The sequence below is a fragment of the Salvelinus sp. IW2-2015 genome, linkage group LG8, assembly GCF_002910315.2.
Source record: "Salvelinus sp. IW2-2015 linkage group LG8, ASM291031v2, whole genome shotgun sequence".
Classification (NCBI taxonomy): Eukaryota; Metazoa; Chordata; class Actinopteri; order Salmoniformes; family Salmonidae; genus Salvelinus; species Salvelinus sp. IW2-2015.
Window position 1 is genome coordinate 50,269,170 of NC_036848.1, and position 18,562 is coordinate 50,287,731.

Genomic DNA, 18,562 nt, shown 5'->3' on the forward strand with positions numbered 1-18,562 from the left:
AACATGCATTTATTTTAACTAAATATGCAGGTTTAAAAAAAATATACTTCCGTGTATTGATTTTAAGAAAGGCATTGATGTTTATGATAAGGAACATTGGTGCAACGATTGTGCTTTTTTCGCAAATGAGCTTTTATTAAATCATCCACCGTTTGGCGAAGTTGGCTGTCTTTGTTAGGAAGAAATGGTCTTCACACAGTTCGCAACGAGCCAGGGGGCCCCAACTGCTGCATATACCCTGACTGTTGCACAGAACGCAAGAGAAGAGACAATTTCCCTAGTTAAAAGAAATTCATGTAACAGATCAGAACGTTTAGCTTAAAATGTTGAACGATTATTTCTCAACGTTAATAGCGCAGCAATGCGCACAACGAGGCAGTAAGCTACACACAAATATACATTTGGCTACCGGACAGTAAAAGAAAGTTGAAAACCAATAGAACATGAGATAAATAGCCTACTGGTTTCAATGGCAAATGGACGTCTTTATAAAATTGCCTCCACGGAGATTGTCGGATTTTGCATAGGTTACTGTAAAACATGCCCCATAATATGCAGTAAAACGTTTAAAACAATTAAGAAGCTATATGTTTTCAAAATGCATACTGCCTAAAGCTCATTGCAAAGTGGTGTGACACGCCTATGAAGCCTGCCTTCCATTGCATTTGAATGGCGAATGTGAAGCACGCTTCAATTACCAGTTCAGAAATAAAAAAAGCTATTTTTAACACAGGTTTAGAATTGTTGCGCAATGAGTGGGCTTATAAAAGCGCTGTCTGACAGATTTTCCCCCCAAAAGGCTCTATATCTGTATGCTGTGCAAGTGTGATAATAAAATACATACACACATGACAACTTAATTACACAAAATTATGCAAATTAACCCATTGACCGATAAGCATGACCTGTCAAATGTATTTACATCAACTGGTATTTCCATCAATGTATAGGCTAAAAAGCATTATTTCGAAATGAGAATTCTTTATTATTAATTGTGGGGGTGACTTTAGTGACTTTTGACCCCCCATAGCACCAGGATAGGTGCTATAGGGTACCATTTGAGAAGCAGACTTGCTCACAATGCCTATAGCCCCACCATCTGAATGGGATCAAATGATTGTTAAGTCAAGAGAGGGGGGGAGGTATTGGCCAGACTTTTTTTTTTTTTTTTCAGGAGCAACACGCTCTTAGGGGGGAGCATTTCTGGGTCACTTTTACATGAAAACATGTGCCTGTTGACCACTAAGCTGTTAAAGCAATGATGACGTGAAAGCTTCATCCGTTACAGCAGTTCACTGTGGTTCACACAACCACATGTGAAAGTGATGAGGCCACTCTGGAAAGATAGGTCACTAAAATGTTACTCTTTAACTGCGTGATTTCAGATAAGATCCATTACTATGCCAGAGCATAGCCTACATCTTTTTAAAGACTGAAGGGTGCAATTGAGCTTCTTTTTTCCCCTATGCAAGTTATCTATGCAATTACTATTCCTGTGTTACATGCATCTGTAGCTCCTCAACATCCTTCTCTCTAAGACCAGCAGAATGATAGCAGAATCTGAACCTAATGGAAAATACAACAAATAGAAAACAGAACAAACATGACCCCACCCTGCTCAGGAAACAGTGCGAATATGTGACTGACGCCACCCGGACAGACACATTGGACCCCACACACACAGTGCACACTTATGCATGCATGCAGTGCACACACACACACCACAGCATGTTTAGATAACATGAAAAATGAGCTTGAACCCTGGGCAAAATCATTTTGCAAAAAGGAACAGTCATCATTTGTGTGCTACTTGCTGCGCAATACTTATGACAACACTGAAACAGAACCCTGCAACCCCTGAGAGACCAGCTGTTAATCTAGAACAGCACAGCCTGGATTGGAATGCTCTGCCACTGCTTTAGATCCATGGGAGAACAGAGGGTCTAAACTGTGCATCCTCTGGACTCGCATAACACAAAAACGTCAGTACACTTACAACCCAAGTCCATACAGAGCTAGGCCTACTCAACATCCTGCAACCACAGCCTTGGCAGACAATACGATAATTAAAGTAAAACTATGAAAAGCTTGCCCTGCCCGCTAACACCAACCTGTGCTAGCCAGGGCACAATGTAAACAGACAATCATGTAATGATGGCCTGAATAACCTTCCGTCCTGAATCGCATGGTGGCATGACACGCAACCAGTCTTTTTCACACATGCACAAACAGGTGCTGCAGCTGTTTATATGAGAGAGACAGATAGGGGTAAGGAGAGAGAGAGAGAGACAAGAAAGAAATAGCGAGAGCGAGATGGTTAGAGAAAATAAGAAAAAAATACCAAGTGTCAGCCAAAGTTTAGGAGTGCTAGCCTGGGGGGTTCCAGAGTGTTCAGTGTGTTCCAGTGTGTTGCATTAATGAGTTCTAGCCACAGGTTCCTCATGCTTCGGGCCATGAGGCGACTATCCTCTCCTCTATGCAGTACTACACCACATCCTGAAATCCCTGGAATGCATGCGAGAGTGCCTGAATGTTAGCAAGAAAGCACTGACAAAAGATCTGTCCTATTCCTCCTTGCAATGGTTGGCATGAGAAATTAATAGTGAGTGCTGTGCATGCATTTTTAAACATGTTTGCAAATGATCTTGTCTTACACAGTCAGGGACAGGGGTGACCTTAACTCGAACAGGCAGACAGTGTTGCACAATCATGTTCCTTGTTGTTTGTTGGTCTCTCTCCCTCTATGTTCTGCACATGCCGGACAGAGAGGGGGCTGTGTCCCAAATGGCACCCTACTCCCTACATAGTGCACTACTTTTGAACAGGACCTAAAGGGAATAGGGTGACATTTCCCCATTTGGGATGCAGGCAGGGACTCTAGAGGTGGGAGGAGAGGGCAGCTGTGTTGGAACTTGGAACTCTACTGTTGACAATATGACATCATTGCTATAAAATTCAAGCCCAAAGCAATCCCAGTTCCAGCCTTTGAGGTTTTCCCCGCTTTTCCGGAAAAACATTGGTCAAAACCAGAGGGCCCTCCAGTAAGTGCCTTGCCTGCAGGGCATGTTTATGTCTTAGTCCCAAATGCCACCCAATATAGTGCACTGCTTTTGACCAGAGTAGTGCACTATAAGGGTAATAGGGAGCTATGTGGGATGCAGCCTATGAGTTAGGACAAAAATACAATGAGCCTGCAGTGCACAAACTGATTCCTGGAAGAGAGGAACTTCAAGTTCCCCAGTCCCCACCCATACGCTGCAGCTGCATAACCATGAGCAGGGTAGGTATACCTATTAAGCCCACCAAAATCAGAGTTGGCATTTCTTACAAAAATGAGAGCAGTATATGTTAGAAAAGTGGATATAAAAAATGAAAGATTAATTTCATGTTTTAATGAGACAAATTTTTAAAATCTCTTGTGAAGTTATGACTTTACTTAGGTGTTTAAATAAGACAAATATGTGAAAAGTCCGGAATGGGCTTAATGGGTACCGACTGTACGCTTTAAGCCAATGGGTGTTCCAAATACGCCCACCTCTTAAACAATCAATGTTCAAAACTTACAAACAAGAGGTCGACCGATTAAATCGGAATGGCCGATTAATTAGGGCCGATTTCAAGTTTTCATAACAATCGGAAATCGGTATTTTTGGACGCCGATTTTGCAAATATTTTTTTTTACACCTTTATTTAACTAGGCAAGTCAGTTAAGAACAATTTCTTATTTTCAATGACGTCCTAGGAACGGTGGGTTAACTGCCTTGTTCAGGGGCAGAACGGCAGATTTTTACCTTGTCAGCTCGGGGATTCAATCTTGCAACCTTACGGTTAACTAGTCCAACGCTCTAACCACCTGCCTCACGAGGAGCCGTAAGAAGCGAATGCAGTAAGAAGCCAAAGTAAGTTGCTAGCTAGCATTAAACTTATCTTATAAAAAACAATCAATCATAATCACTAGTTAACTCCACATGGTTGATGATATTACTAGTTTATCTAGCGTGTCCTGTGTTGCATATAATCGATGCGGTGCGCATTCGCGAAAAAGGACCGTCTTTGCTCCAACGTGTACCTAACCATAAACATCAATGCCTTTCTTAAAATCAATACACAGAAGTATATATTTTTAAACCTGCATATTTAGCTAAAAGAAATCCAGGTTAGTAGGCAATATTAACCAGGTGAAATTGTGTCACTTCTCTTGCGTTCATTGCACGTAGAGTCAGGGTATATGCAACAGTTTGGGCCGCCTGGCTCATTGCGAATTAATTTGCCAGAATTCTACGTAATTTTGACATAACATTGAAGGTTGTGCAATGTAACAGGGATATTTAGACTGATGGATGCCACCCGTTAGATAAAATACGGAACGGTTCCGTATTTCACTGAAAGAATAAACGTTTTGTTTTCGAAATGATAGTTTCCGGATTCGACCATATTAATGACCTAAGGCTCGTATTTCTGTGTGGTATGTTATAATTAAGTCTATGATTTGACAGAGCAGTCTGACTGAGCGATGGTAGGCACCAGCAGGCTCGTAAGCATTCATTCAAACAGCACTATCATGTGTTATGCCAGCAGCTCTTCGCAATGCTTCAAGCATTGCGCTGTTTATGACTTCAAGCCTATCAACTCCCGAGATTAGGCTTGTGTAACCGATGTGAAATAGCTAGCTAGTAAGCGGGGTGCGCGCTAATAGCTTTTCAAACGTCACTCGCTCTGAGACTTGTAGTTGTTCCCCTTGCTCTGCATGGGTAACGCTGCTTCGAGGGTGGCTGTTGTCGATGTGTTCCTGGTTCGAGCCCAGGTAGGAGCGAGGAGAGGGACGGAAGCTTTACTGTTACATTGGCAATACTAAAGTGCCTATAAGAGCATCCAATAGTCAAATGTATATGAAATACAAATCGTAGAGAGAGAAATAGTCCTATAATTCCTATAATAACTACAACCTAAAACTTCTTACCTGGGAATATTGAAGACTCATGTTAAAAGAAACCACCAGCTTTCATATGTTCTCATGTTCTGAGCAAGGAACTTAAACGTTAGCTTTTTTACATGGAACATATTGCACTTTTACTTTCTTTTTGCATTATTTTAACCAAATTGAACACTTTTCATTATTTATTTGAGGCTAAATTGATTTTATTTATGTATTATATTAAGTTAAAATAAGTGTTCATTCAGTATTGTTGTAACTGTCATTATTACAAATTTAAAAAATAAAATAAATATGAATTTTTTTTTTTTTTTTTTTACCTGCCGATTAAATTGGTATCAGCTTTTTTGGTCCTCCAATAACCGGTATCGGTATTGAAAAATCATAATCGGTCGACCTCTATTACAAACTGACACTTGTCATATAAAATTACATTATATTAATCACCCCTAAAGGTAAAATAAAATGATCATTGCTATTCATCATGAAAGTAGCACTTAAAACAGGGGGTGTCCAATTGTATCCACAGAGAACAATGTGGTCTTGGGCTTTTGTTCTTGCTGACCAGTACACGCCTGATTCAACTAATCAGACTTCAATCAAGACATTAGTCGAATCAGGTGTGTTATTGCTTAGAACACAAACCTGCACCCACACTGGCCCTCTGTGGATAAGACTCCATGCAACAAAGACCAGAACACTTTTTAGGAATTATCTGAAAGCTAATTCACATTTGCAGTACTGCTATTCTTGTTAATTAGTTCAACTCATCTTCCTAAAGCATATCTGAAGACCGTTTCAAATCTAAATAAAGTACAGGTGGACCAAACAGAATCACCTAGATGAATTAAAGACAAAGACACGAGTAGTCTCCCAATAGTCGTCATCTTCTTTATCATTTGTTTGCATTTTTATCCACCACCTGTAGATTTTTGTATCTCTGATATCCCTCAACCCTAACATTCTGAGCACAATGATTACTAATTGTTTCGGGGTAGATGCACGATATGCATAACTGTAGTTTGTGTGTTTTAAATCAACTTAATCTGAACAAAAATAATTTATGCTCATGTTCATTGAATATTAGGGATAAACAAACTATCCATGTGTTTCAACGCACACTGGCCTTAATTGGAGCATACTGGCCTTAATTGGCGCAACAGCGAATTATGTTGAATTAGAGAATAGCAAAGTCTACTCATGAAATATTTGAAACCAATGGTTTGGGGTATAAAGATACACTAGACTACAATATTATGCAAAGTTAGCAATTTCATTAAATATGATCAATCCTTTGTCATTTACATTCTGTATAGTGCGCTACTGTACCCTTTAAGCCCACCTGAGATAAATGTCAAATTTCACAAAAATGTATGTATAGCAATACAACGTTCATTTAAACAGTGAAATTAGAAAAGAAGCATTCAAAAATGTAAGCTGTAAATTGCCTGAAATCTATTCACCAAGTTTTGTTGCTACTGTGAGACGGACATCCTGGCACGACTGCTAGCATGAAAAAAACTTTTTTTAAATTGGCAAGAAAAAGTAATGAATGCTCATGAAATATGCTGTCATGTTTTTACATTAGCACATGAATATCTTCATTTTAGATAAAGTATGATCACTTACTTGAGAAGGTACTTAATGGGTATGCTTACTCTACATACCAAATTGTCACCCTATTCCCTACATTAGTGCACTACTTTTGACTTGAATTTACATCAGCAGCAACTGACAGTCTGACACTAGCCTGAGTGCCAGTCTGTGCCATAATGCTCAACTCCTTGTCACTAAAAGGGTGTTTCCACACATGGTCCTCTTTAACGTGAACTCTGGGGTAAAAAAAAAGAGCTAAAGAACTTAGTTCTCTTTGTATTCACACTGCCATTGCCTTTGAATGAGGACTCATCTTTTTTGACAGTTCACTTCACCCGTTTTGTGGTTCGAATCATCTTTGCATTCACATTGCTATGTTTAGAAAGGAAAACATTTCCCCCCCCAACATCCAATCAATGCACTTCGGGATTTGTCAAAGTGCAGGACAAGCCATTTCATCAGGACGTGTTATCGGACAGCTAGCTAAGCTAATAGATTGCATTTAGTTCAAATATGAGACAATTGTAAATCATAAGATACTATTAACATGTAAATATTGTAAAAGAATGAATAGCAGAAGAATAACTGCAGATTAAATAATGTTGTAATTGAAAAATGTAAACCTAATATAGGCTACTGCCCTTTAAGAGCTATAACAGATTTTGTACCATACAGTATGTAGTGATTCTCACCAAATATATCGTCCTCACACTATTCAAAAGCCACAATCGAACAAAACTCTTATAGATCAAATCAAATTTCTATTCATCACGTGCCGAATACAACAGGTAGACCTTAGTGAAATGCTTACTTACGAGCCCCTAACCGACAATGCAGATGTTTTTTTTTAAAGTAACAAGTAATTAAAGATATAAAGTATATAAAGTTGGGTCACATATTGCAAACAAATAATCTGAACCAGAAACTACACAAACTCAGCAAAAAAAGAAACGTCCCTTTTTCAGGACCCTGTCTTTCAAAGATAATTTGTAAAAATCCAAATAACTTCACAGATCTTCATTGTAAAGGGTTTAAACACTGTTTCCCATGCTTATTCAATGAAACATCAACAATTAATGAACATGCACCTGTGAAACGGTCGTTAAGACACTAACAGCTTACAGACGGTAGGCAATTAAGGTCAGTTATGACAACTTAGCACACTAAAGAGGCCTTTCTAAGGACTCTGAAAAACACCAATAGAAAGATGCCCAGGGTCCCTGCTCAACTGCGTGAACGTGCCTTAGGCATGCTGCAAGGAGGCATGAGGACTGCAGATGTGGCCAATGCAATAAATTGCCATGTCTAATGTGAGACGCCTAAGACAGCACTACAGGGAGACAAGATGATCAGCTTTCCGTCCTCGCAGTTAAACGTGGAAGACCACGTTTAACACCTGCACAGGATCGGTACATCCGAACATCACACCTGTGGGACAGGTACAGGATGGCAACAACTGCCCGTGTTACACCAGGAATGCACAATCCCTCCATCAGTGCTCAGACTGCCCACAATAGACTGAGAGAGGCTGGACTGAGGGCTTGTAGGACTGTTGTAAGGCAGGTCCTCACCAGACATCACTGGCAACAACGGGCACAAACCCACCGTTGCTGGACCAGACAGGACTGTCAAAAAGTGCTCTTCACTGACGAGTCACGGTTTTGTCTCACCAGGGGTGATGATCGGATTTGCGTTTATCGTCAAAGGAATGAGCGCTGGCCGATTAATTAGGGCCGATTTTAAGATTTCACGATTGGTAATCTGCCTTTTTGGACGCTGATTATGACCGATTACATTACAATCCATGAGGAAACTGCGTGGCAAGGTGACCACCTTTTACGCGAGTGCAGCGTCAAAAGAACCTTGTGGCTGCAAGGAGCCAAGGTAAGTTGCTAGCTAGCATTAAAATGATCTTATAAAAAACAAACACATGGTTGATGATATTACTAGCTTAAAAACTTCTTATGGCTGCAGTCCCGTTAACGGGATCGATATGACAACAGCCAGTCGACGTGCAGGGCGCCAAATTCAAAAAACAGAAATTTCATAATTAAAATTCCTCAGACATTCATGTTTTTTTTTTTTTTTTAACCTTATTTAACCAGGTAGGCCAAATTGAGAACACTGTTTCATTTACAATTCGACCTGGCAATATAACGCAAAGCAGTTCGACACATACAACAACAACATAGTTACACATGAGTAAAACAAACATATAGTCAATAATAACAGTGAAAAAAAATAAGTCTTACTACATGTGAGCAAGTGAGGTGAGATAAGGGAGGTGAAGGCAAACAATTATATGTATAAATAAATAAAATAAATAAATAAAAATATAAGGCCATGGAGGTGAAGTGAATACAAACCAGCAAGTAAAATAAACTAAAAAAAACCCTGGAATGGTGGGTTTGCAGCGGAAGAAAGTGCAAAGTAGAGACAGAAAATAATGGGGTGCAAAGGAGCAAAAATAAATTAATAAATAATAATCAGTAGGTAAAGAGGTAGTTTGTTTGGCTAAATTGTAGATGGGTTATGTACAGGTGCAGTAATCTATGAGCTGCTTGACAGCTGGTGCTTAAAGTAGTGAGGGAGATAAGTGTTTCCAGTTTCAGAGATTTTTGTAGTTCGTTCCAGTCATTGGCAGCAGAGAACTGGAAGGAGAGGCGTCCAAAGGAAGAATTGTTTGGGTGTGAGAGAGATATACCTGCTGGAGCGCGTGCTACAGATAGGTGCTGCTTATGGTGACAGCGAGCAGAGATAAGGGGGGACTTTACCTAGCAGGGTCTTGTAGATGACCTGGAACCAGTGGGTTGGCGACGAGTATGAAGCGAGGGCCAGCCAACGAGAGTGTACAGGTCGCAGTGGTGGGTAGTATATGGGGGCTTTGTGTGACAAAACGGATGCTAGTGATAGACTGCATCCAATTATTGAGTAGGGTTTTGAGGGCTATTTTGTAAAGACATCATCACGAAGTGAGGGATTGGTAGGATGGTCAGTTTTAAAGGGTATGTTGGCAGCATGAGTAAAGGATGCTTTGTTGCGGAATAGGAAGCCAATTCTAGATTTGACTTTGGATTGGAGATGTTTGATGTGAGTCTGGAAGGAGAGTTTACAGTCTAACCAGACACCTAGGTATTTGTAGTTGTCCACATATTCTAATCAGAACCGTCAAAGTAGTGATGTTGGACAGGCGGGCAGGGGCAGGCAGCGATCGGTTGAAGAGCATGCATTTGGTTTACTTGTATTTAAGAGCAGTTGGAGGCCACGGAAGGAGAGTTGTATGGCATTGAAGCTCGCCTGGAGAGTTGTTAACACACGTGTCAAAAGAGGGCCAGAAGTATACAGAATAGTGTGTCTGCGTAGGTGGATCAGAGAATCACCAGCAGCAAGAGCGACATCATTGAGTTTCAGAGAAGAGAGTCGGTCCAAGAATGAACCCTGTGGCCACCCCATAGAGACTGCCAGAGGCCGGACAACAGACCTCCGATTTGACACACTGAACTCGATCAGAGAAGTAGTTGGTGAACCAGGCGAGGCAATCATTAGAGAAACCAAGGCTGTCGAGTCTGCCATGAGGATGTGGTGATTGACAGAGTCAAAAGCCTTGGCCAGGTCATGAATACGGCTGCACAGTATTGTTCTCTATCGATGGCGGTTACGATGTCGTTTATGACCTTGAGCGTGGCTGAGGTGCACCCATGACCAGCTCTGAAACCAGATTGCATAGCGGAGAAGGTGTGTGGGATTCGAAATGGTCGGTAATCTGTTTGTTGACTTGGCTTTCGAAGACTTTAGAAAGCAGGGTAGGATAGTATGGCTATAGGGTTTAGGGTCAGTAGGTGCAGGTCCCCCCTTGAAGAGGGGATAACCGCAGCTGCTTTCCAATCTTTGGGGATCTCGGACGCACACGAAAGAGAGGTTGAAAGGCTAGTAAATAGGGGTGGCAAACAATTTGAGCAGATAGTTTTAGAAAGAAAGGGTCCAGATTATTAGCCGGCTGATTTGTAAGGGTCAGCATTTTGCAGCTCATATTAGCGACATAGTCTGACTGTATTTGGGAGAGAGAATAGGGGAGCTGGGCGAGTAGCAGAGGAGAGGCAGGCTTGTTGCAGGGTAGGGGCGCCAGAATGGAAAGCATGGCCAGCCGTGGAAAATATGCTTATTGAAATTCTCAATTATAGTGGATTTGTCGGTGGTGACAGTGTTTCCTATCTTCAGAGCGGTTGGAAGCTGGGAGGAGGGTGTTAGTTCATTTTCTCCATGGACTTTACGGTGTCCAGAACTTTTTTGAATTTGTGTGCAGGAAGCAAATTTTCTGCTTGAAAAAGCTAGCCTTGGCTGTTCTAACTGCCTGTGTATATTGGTTTCTGGCTTCCCTGAAAAGTTGCATATCACGGGGCTTGTCGATGCTAATGCAGAACGCCATAGGATGTTTTTCTGTTGGTTAAGGGCAGTCAGGTCAGGAGAGAAACCAAGGCTATATCTGTTCCTGGTTCTAAATTTCTGAATGGGGCATGCTTATTCAAGATGGTAGGAAGGCATTTTTAAAATGACCAGGCATCCTCTACTGACGGGATGAGATCGATATCCTTCCAGATACCCGCGCGCCAGGTCGATTAGAAAGGCCTGCTCGCTGAAGTGTTTCAGGGAGCGTTTGACAGTGATGAGTGGAGGTCGTTTGACCGCTGACCCCATTACGGTACAGGCAATGAGGCAGTGATCGCTGAGATCTTGGTTGAAATAGCAGATGTAGTGTTGTAATTTATGGAGGGCAGAGTTTTCGCTTAGGATATAATCTGTGAGGGTCCCGAGTTTACGGATTTTGGGGTGGTAACCATGTGGAGGTCATTGATAATTTGGGTGGATATTGGGGCGAGTCAAGCGTTAGATTGTGAGGTGGTCTTGGGGTTTTGAGCATTTCAATATTTGGTGTCGGGCTAGCAAGCACGAACTTCTGAGGGTAGATGGGGGGGGCGCAATGCCTAGTTCATCTGATATTTGTGTTCTCAGTTAGAGCAAGCTGGGGGGCAGAGGGTGGTCTATAGCAGGCGCGCAACGGTGAGAGATCTTGTTTTTAGAGAGGTGGATTTTAAAAAGTAGAATGTTCATTGTTCTGGGAACGACTGGATATGTAAGACAGAACTCTGCAGGCAGTCTTTGCAGTAGATTGCAACACAGGCCCCCTTTGGCCGTTCTATCTTGTCTGAAAACCTTGTAATTGGGGATGAAAATATCTGAGTTTTTGGTGGTCTTTCAAGCCAGGATTCAGACACGGCTAAAACATCCGGGTGGCAGAGTGTGCTAGCAGTGAACAAAACAACTTAGGGAGGAGGCTTCTAATGTTAACATGCATGAGAAGCCAGGCTATTCGGTTACAGAAGCATCAAAGAGAGCGCCTGGGGATAGGAGTGGAGCCAGTACTGCAGGGCATTCACCTCTACATCACCAGAGGAACAGAGGAGGAGTAGGATAAGGGTACGGCTAAAAGCTATGAGAATTGGTCGCCTAGAGCTACGTGAGCAGAGAGTAAGGGAGGTTTCTGGGGCGATAATAAGTTAAAAGAAATGTACAGAACAAAGGTATGGTAGGATGTGATACAGTGGAGGTAGACCTAGGTATGAGAGTGATGATGAGAGAGATATTGCTTAGAAACATCATTGAAACCAGGTGTAGTGTCTGGCATATGTGGGTGGTGGAACTGAGAGGTTGGATATGGTATAGTGAACAGGGCTAGAATCTCTACAGTGAAATAAGCCAATAAACATTAACCAGAACAGCAATGGACAAGGCATTTTACATTAGGAGAGGCATGCTAAATCGGGTGATCAATAAGGGTCCAGTGAGTAGAGGTTGGTTGGGGTCGTGGCGATCCAGACAGCTGGCCGGGTATGTGGTGCCTGACAAAGGATGGAGTCTGTGTCATGTTGCGTCGGGGTAGCAGCTTTCGTGTGCGTTTTCCGCTCGTAAGTTAGTGGGGTCCGTGTAGTGGGTTCCGTGGTGGAGAGGGGATCAATCAAAATTGGCAGAATAGGTTATAAGTGACCCAAGAGGAAAAAAAATAAAATAAAATAAAAATAAATAATAGTTGTCCGGTATGCTTATTCAGGTAGACGCGATAAGACAGCTAACGATTAGCGGGCCTCAGGTGACGTCTTACAGTAACGTCGGGACGGAGGTGCCAGTTTGATAAATCCTCGGGCAGATAACTCGGCAGTCAGACGTGAAGGCCCGGTGGGGTTCCGTATCTGAGCAGCACAAAAGAAAACGTGCGGATGGTGATGGAACTCTCGGCTGGCTAGCTCAAGTGATTGAGTTTGCTCGGTGCGTCGAGTAAGCCAATCGTCAACGGTTTGCAGCTAGCTAGCTGCGAAGTCAAGGTGCAAGTGACCAGAGCCTGCGGCTGGAATCCGGGAAACTGAGAGAAGAGAAAAGTCCCGGAATTCCGGTCCGGTGCGTTGCACAAAAGTGCCGGGTAGATTATCGGGAGCTAGGAGAAGTGTAGCTGATGACAGGAACACGAGGAGCATCTGAAAAGCACGCTAAGCCAGCAACCGCTAAATTGTCGGGGCAGCTACACCGATTCAGCTTCTGCTAGCTATCGGAGTAAAACAGATCTTGTCTTAATTAGAACGCATACTAGTGGTTCTAGGAAATGTTCAGGCTAGCTTCTGAATTAGCCCCTGGCTGGCTTCCACGATGGATTTTCAGTTTGAGGTAAATATTACTTTTTAGTAATTGGTGAAGCGGGTTGCAGGAAAGCTTTTGCAGGAAAGCTTTTGTAGTTGAGTTCTTGGATGATAAAATAAATAAAAGATAAGTGAAGAGAGGTGTAAATATATATACAGGACACAAACAATACGGAACAGAAAAAGACGTCTGAACTGCTAAGCAACCTTGGGGATGAGTGTGTCTTATATCATTTTAAAGGTGATCTTGTTGTTAATCCCACCAAAGTGTCCGATTTCAAATAGGCTTTTCAGCGAAAGCACTACAAACGATTATGTTAGGTCACTACAAAACCACAATAAGCACAGCCATTTTTTCCAGCTAAAGATAGCTTCACAAAACCAGAATAGAGATAAAATGTATCACTAACCTTCGATTATTTTCATCAGATGACACTCATAGGACTTCATGTTACACAATACATGCATGTTTTGTTTGATTAAATTCATATTCATATAAAAAAAAAATGCCGTTTACATTGAGGCGTTAGATTCACTAGTTGCAAAAACATCAAGTGACTTTGCATAGCCACATCGTTTCAACAGAAATACTCAACATAAATATAAATGATAATACAAGTAATACACATAGAATTATAGATATACCTCTCCTTAATGTAACCGCTGTCAGATTTCAAAAAATAACTTTACGGAAATATAAACCATGCAATAATCTGAGACGGAGCTCAGATGATTAGCCAAATTAGCCACCATGTTGGACTCAACAGAAACCAGAAAATACATGATAAATGTTTCCTTACCTTGACTGTTGACTGTTGACATCTAGTGGAAGCCTTAGGAGGTGCAATATGACCCCATAGACACTGTATAGTCGACAGGCAATGACTTTAAAAACTACAAACCTCAGATTTCTCACTTCCTGGTTGGTTTTTTTCTCCGGTTTTTACCTGCCATATGAGATCTGTTATACTCACAGACATCACTCAAAGTTTTAGAAACTTCAAAGTGTTTTCTATCCAAATCTACTAATTAAATGCATATTCTAGCTTTTAGGACTGAGTAGCAGGCAGTTTACTCTGGGCACCTTTTTATCCAAGCTACTCAATACTGCCCCCCAGTCCCAAAGAAGTTCAAATAAAAGGGTTCATTGTTCATTCAGTATTGATGTAACTGTCATTATTACAAATATATATAAAAATCGGCTGATTAATCGGTATCGGCTTTTTTTTGGTCCTGCAATAATCGTTATCGGCGTTGAAAAATCATAACCGGTTGACTTCTACTCTGGAGCGGGATCGATTTTGAGGTTGAGGGTCCGTCATGGTCTGTGGTGGTGTGTCACAGCATCATCGGACTGAGCTTGTTGTCATTGCAGGCAATCTCAACGCTATGCGTTACAGGGAAGACATCCTCCTCCCTCATGTGGTACCCTTCCCGCAGGCTCATCCTGACATGACCCTCCAGCATCACAATGCCACCAGCCATACTGCTTGTTCTGTGCGTGATTTCCTGCAAGACAGGAATGTCAGTGTTCTGCCATGGCCAGTGAAGAGCCCAGATCTCAATCCCATTGAGCACGTCTGGGACCTGTTGGATCAAAGGGTGAGGGCTAGGGCCATTCCCCCCAGAAATTTCCTGGAACTTGCAGGTGCCTTGGTGGAAGAGTGGGGTAACACCTCACAGCAAAAACTGGCAAATCTGGTGCAGTCCATGAGGAGATGCACTGTAGTTCTTAATGCAGCTGGTGGCCACACCAGATACTGACTGTTGCTTTTGATTATGACCCCCCCCCCCCTTTGTTCAGGGACACATTACATTTCTGTCCGTCACATGTCTGTGGAACTTGTTCAGTTTATGTCTCAGTTGTTGAATCTTGTTATGTTCATACAAATATTTACACATGTTAAGTTTGCTTAAAATTGACAGTGAGGATGTATCTTTTTTTGCTGAGTTTACTTGGGAATTTCTGTGCATCCTTGACAATTGCTAATCAATATCCAAAAACAGCACTTTTCCCCCCTGCTAATCTGCACATCATTATCTTCTCCCTTTTGGGACACCAATATGAGGGTTTATGGTAGGGGGAACGGTGTTGCAGTAGTCTAGTGTGGGGGTTTATGGTAGGCGGGAACGTGTTGCAGTAGTCTAGTGTGAGGGTTTATGGTAGGGGAACGGTGTTGCAGTAGTCTAGTGTGAGGGTTTATGGTAGGGGGAAAGGTGTTGCAGTAGTCTAGTGTGAGGGTTTATGGTAGGGGGAACGGTGTTGCAGTAGTCATGGTGAGGGGTTTATGGTAGGGGAACGGTGTTGCATAGTCTAGTGTGAGGGTTTATGGTAGGGGGAACGGTGTTGCAGTAGTCTAGTGTGAGGGTTTATGGTAGGGGGAACGGTGTTGCAGTAGTCTAGTGTGGGGGAACAACAACAAGCGAACCTGGGGAGCTTTGTGTTCACGTTGTCTTAAAAAAGGGAACAGGACTGTGGAATTCAAGCGAACAGAAAGACCACCTCTCGAGATAGTTGGGGCTCTTTTGAGTGGTCTGAATTATTTTGTAGTGTTCACACCGCACACAAAAAAAACATTTACGAAACACAGAGTTCACAAAACGTGCCTGAAAGGGACCAAGTGTGAAAACAACTTAATTGTCATGCCATGTTCGGCTTGACAAGGAGTGCAATGGAGTTGGAAAGAGCACAAAGAGATGTGGGACCAGGCTAGTCTGACAGCAGCAGTACAGTGACTAGATATTCAAGTATGTCTGTGTGCTTGCAAAGGAGACTTGGATTGAAAACACAGCCAACCAGTACCATCAAAGTGATGACACATACAATCAAGAACCACACTAAAGCATTGAACACATTTTTGCACTCTGAACATCATTCTATCCATTTAAATTCAGTCCCCCATGCAATGTAGGCCAGGCACTCTTGCATGCCTCAAGGGAGAGAGACATAACATTGGATTCCAGAGAATCTGTCGCCACGAGTCAGGGGCAAACAAACCCGATGACGTCGTGTGGGGTCAAAAGAGATGCACATAGAACAAAAACATTCCACAACATGCATTCCACTGGCACTAAAATCAGCTGGAAGCAATAACTCAGAGCCCGTTTTCTAGTGGAATACACAGAGCATACACATCGACTGTACATGCAATCCCTGGCTAACAACAAATGGCATCTGAAAAGCTTAAGGTAGAAAACACGTTAACAACATTTTATCTCCCGAACAAAGAGCAGGCATCATTGTCAACTAGTCCACTGTCAACTAGCTCAAGCTTGGAAATAATATTTTTCCCCCTGGTGATTTGCAATGTTTACATGATGATCACCACACATAGAACAGCAAGCACGAAATTCATGGGTGTGTAATTTAGCATATAATATAAATGTTTTATCAATCTAAGCAATCGGTGGTCTATTGTAGCTAGTAAGCTAACCATGTTCCACAAAAGGTTTTTAAACTTCATAACCGTTGCTATAACGAGATCATGTTCATGTGCCAGTGTTGGCAGCACATAGCTATGTGCTTTTCCTACTGTGCTGAGAACAGTTTTGATTTCTAGGAAAGCTAAATAATACATTCCAAAACATGAGTAGTTCCCCATCTTCTAAGTTCAAGTCATAGCTAACAAAACAGCATCAGCCTTAATTACGTTTTTGGCTGCAAGTACAACACTTTATCATAAAATGCATGTCCCCAACAAATATAACTAGTTATGACGTGGAGCCTAGCGTAGTAAGTTAGCGAACTGCCTAGCTAACGTTAACTGATTTAAAGATAGCTACTATAACTAGCTAGCTAACGTTAGCAAACAATTCAAGAAAATTATTAAAACATATAAATTCATATTTCAAATAGAGTTCTATTGAAGTTCGTGCATGCCGTACATGTAGATTTGTTTCCACAATCCTGACAAACTAATAGCTACCAAACTTTGCAAGAACGAAGAGCAATGTTAATTTGCAACTGACAAAACTGAATAAACTCAACGACCCGTTAAAGTAACTTTAGCCGCATAGCTAGCCTAGCAAGTTGCTAGGTAGCTGCTTTTCTATGTTGCAAATCGAATGCGAAGTCAAAAATAGTTAGTTACCTCTTTCAGAAGGTAAGTATTTCCTCCATCCCTCCAATAATTCCACAACAAATAGAAACACAGTGCAAAGTGATATTTCAGAGAAGAGATGTATCTCCCAAAAACGGTGCAACTTTTAACGCTGCAAAAACGTTGCAACTGCACGCAAACCACTTTGTGACAGTAGTTTGCCTTTAGACCTACAAGCGCGCCAATTGACCCGCGTGGGTTGTCACATTCAGCTCACAAAGTGGCAGCAGGCGAAGCCCCGGCTGTGTAGTTTCTTTTCACGAAGTAGCACTGATTATTCGCCTACCTGCTAGGTTCGCTATTATCCGGAGGCTCCATAGCAGGTCGAGGAATGCTCGGTTCTAGTGGTGCATGGGACCACCCATGACCATGCAAGTTTAATAGTTGTTTGCACGTTTTCTTTTTGCAAAAGCTGGGCGAAAGGTGTCTTTCTGTTAAGATTTTTTTTCGCCTGCAGAATTGGGGCTCGCCCGAGTGTGCGCTGCCGCCATCTTTCCAGCAGTCAGGAGGAGTGCTACGGCAACCCGTACAGATCCTCCGTTCAGCAGTCAAATCACACATTGAACAGCGAGACAGATATTTCACCGGATGTGTAAATGGAAGCATCGTTTGGCGTTTCCACTTACTACCAAATATGGTGATGAGAGGAAGCCCAGTGGCAGGCAGTGGTAGAAGATTATCAAGGGAGATGGATTTTGACCGACATTCTGTAAATGTCCTGATTGATGAAACATTTGATCTCCATACAGTTTTCTGTTTCCAAAACTAGAATCTGCAACAAACAGAGTGAACTGTGTTTTGTAGACTTTACCCTTTGCCAAAGTTTACAAAAACATTTGTTATCGCATATACGCGCACTTCACAAAACAGGCATTCCCTAACGGAATTATGCAAATAAATGCCAGAACATGCCAATAGGATCTCAATAGCTCGTGATCTCCTTGCTTGTTCTACCCACTATGCTTAATTTGCTCCCATTGGAAACGATAGGCTCTGGTCTATCTTGGGTTATTTATAAAAAATCTTTGACAAAGTGGTGACGATGCTTCTTCTTGAGGTTTAATGGCAGACTACACCCTACTGGGGCATTGTCGCCACCTACTGTACAGTGAAGTGAAACAAAAATTCCATTGCGGGAAAGTTTAAAAAAAAGTAGTTCATAGTTCAAATCAAAATGTATTTGTCACATGCTTAGTAAACAACAGGTGTTGACTGAAATACTTACTTATGGGCCCTTCCCAACAACA

General features: G+C 42.0%; 1 protein-coding gene across 1 annotated transcript in view; it reads right to left on the minus strand.

Annotated features, from left to right (window-relative positions):
* map3k4 (mitogen-activated protein kinase kinase kinase 4) overlaps positions 1 to 17,843 on the minus strand; it is a 101,023-nt gene extending 83,180 nt beyond the window's left edge. The window contains exon 1 of the mRNA XM_070444978.1: positions 17,602 to 17,843. Coding sequence (XP_070301079.1) covers positions 17,602 to 17,633 — 32 coding nt within the window. The 5' untranslated portion in view covers positions 17,634 to 17,843. The remainder of the gene's footprint in view (positions 1 to 17,601) is intronic.
* Positions 17,844 to 18,562: the final 719 nt, after the last annotated feature.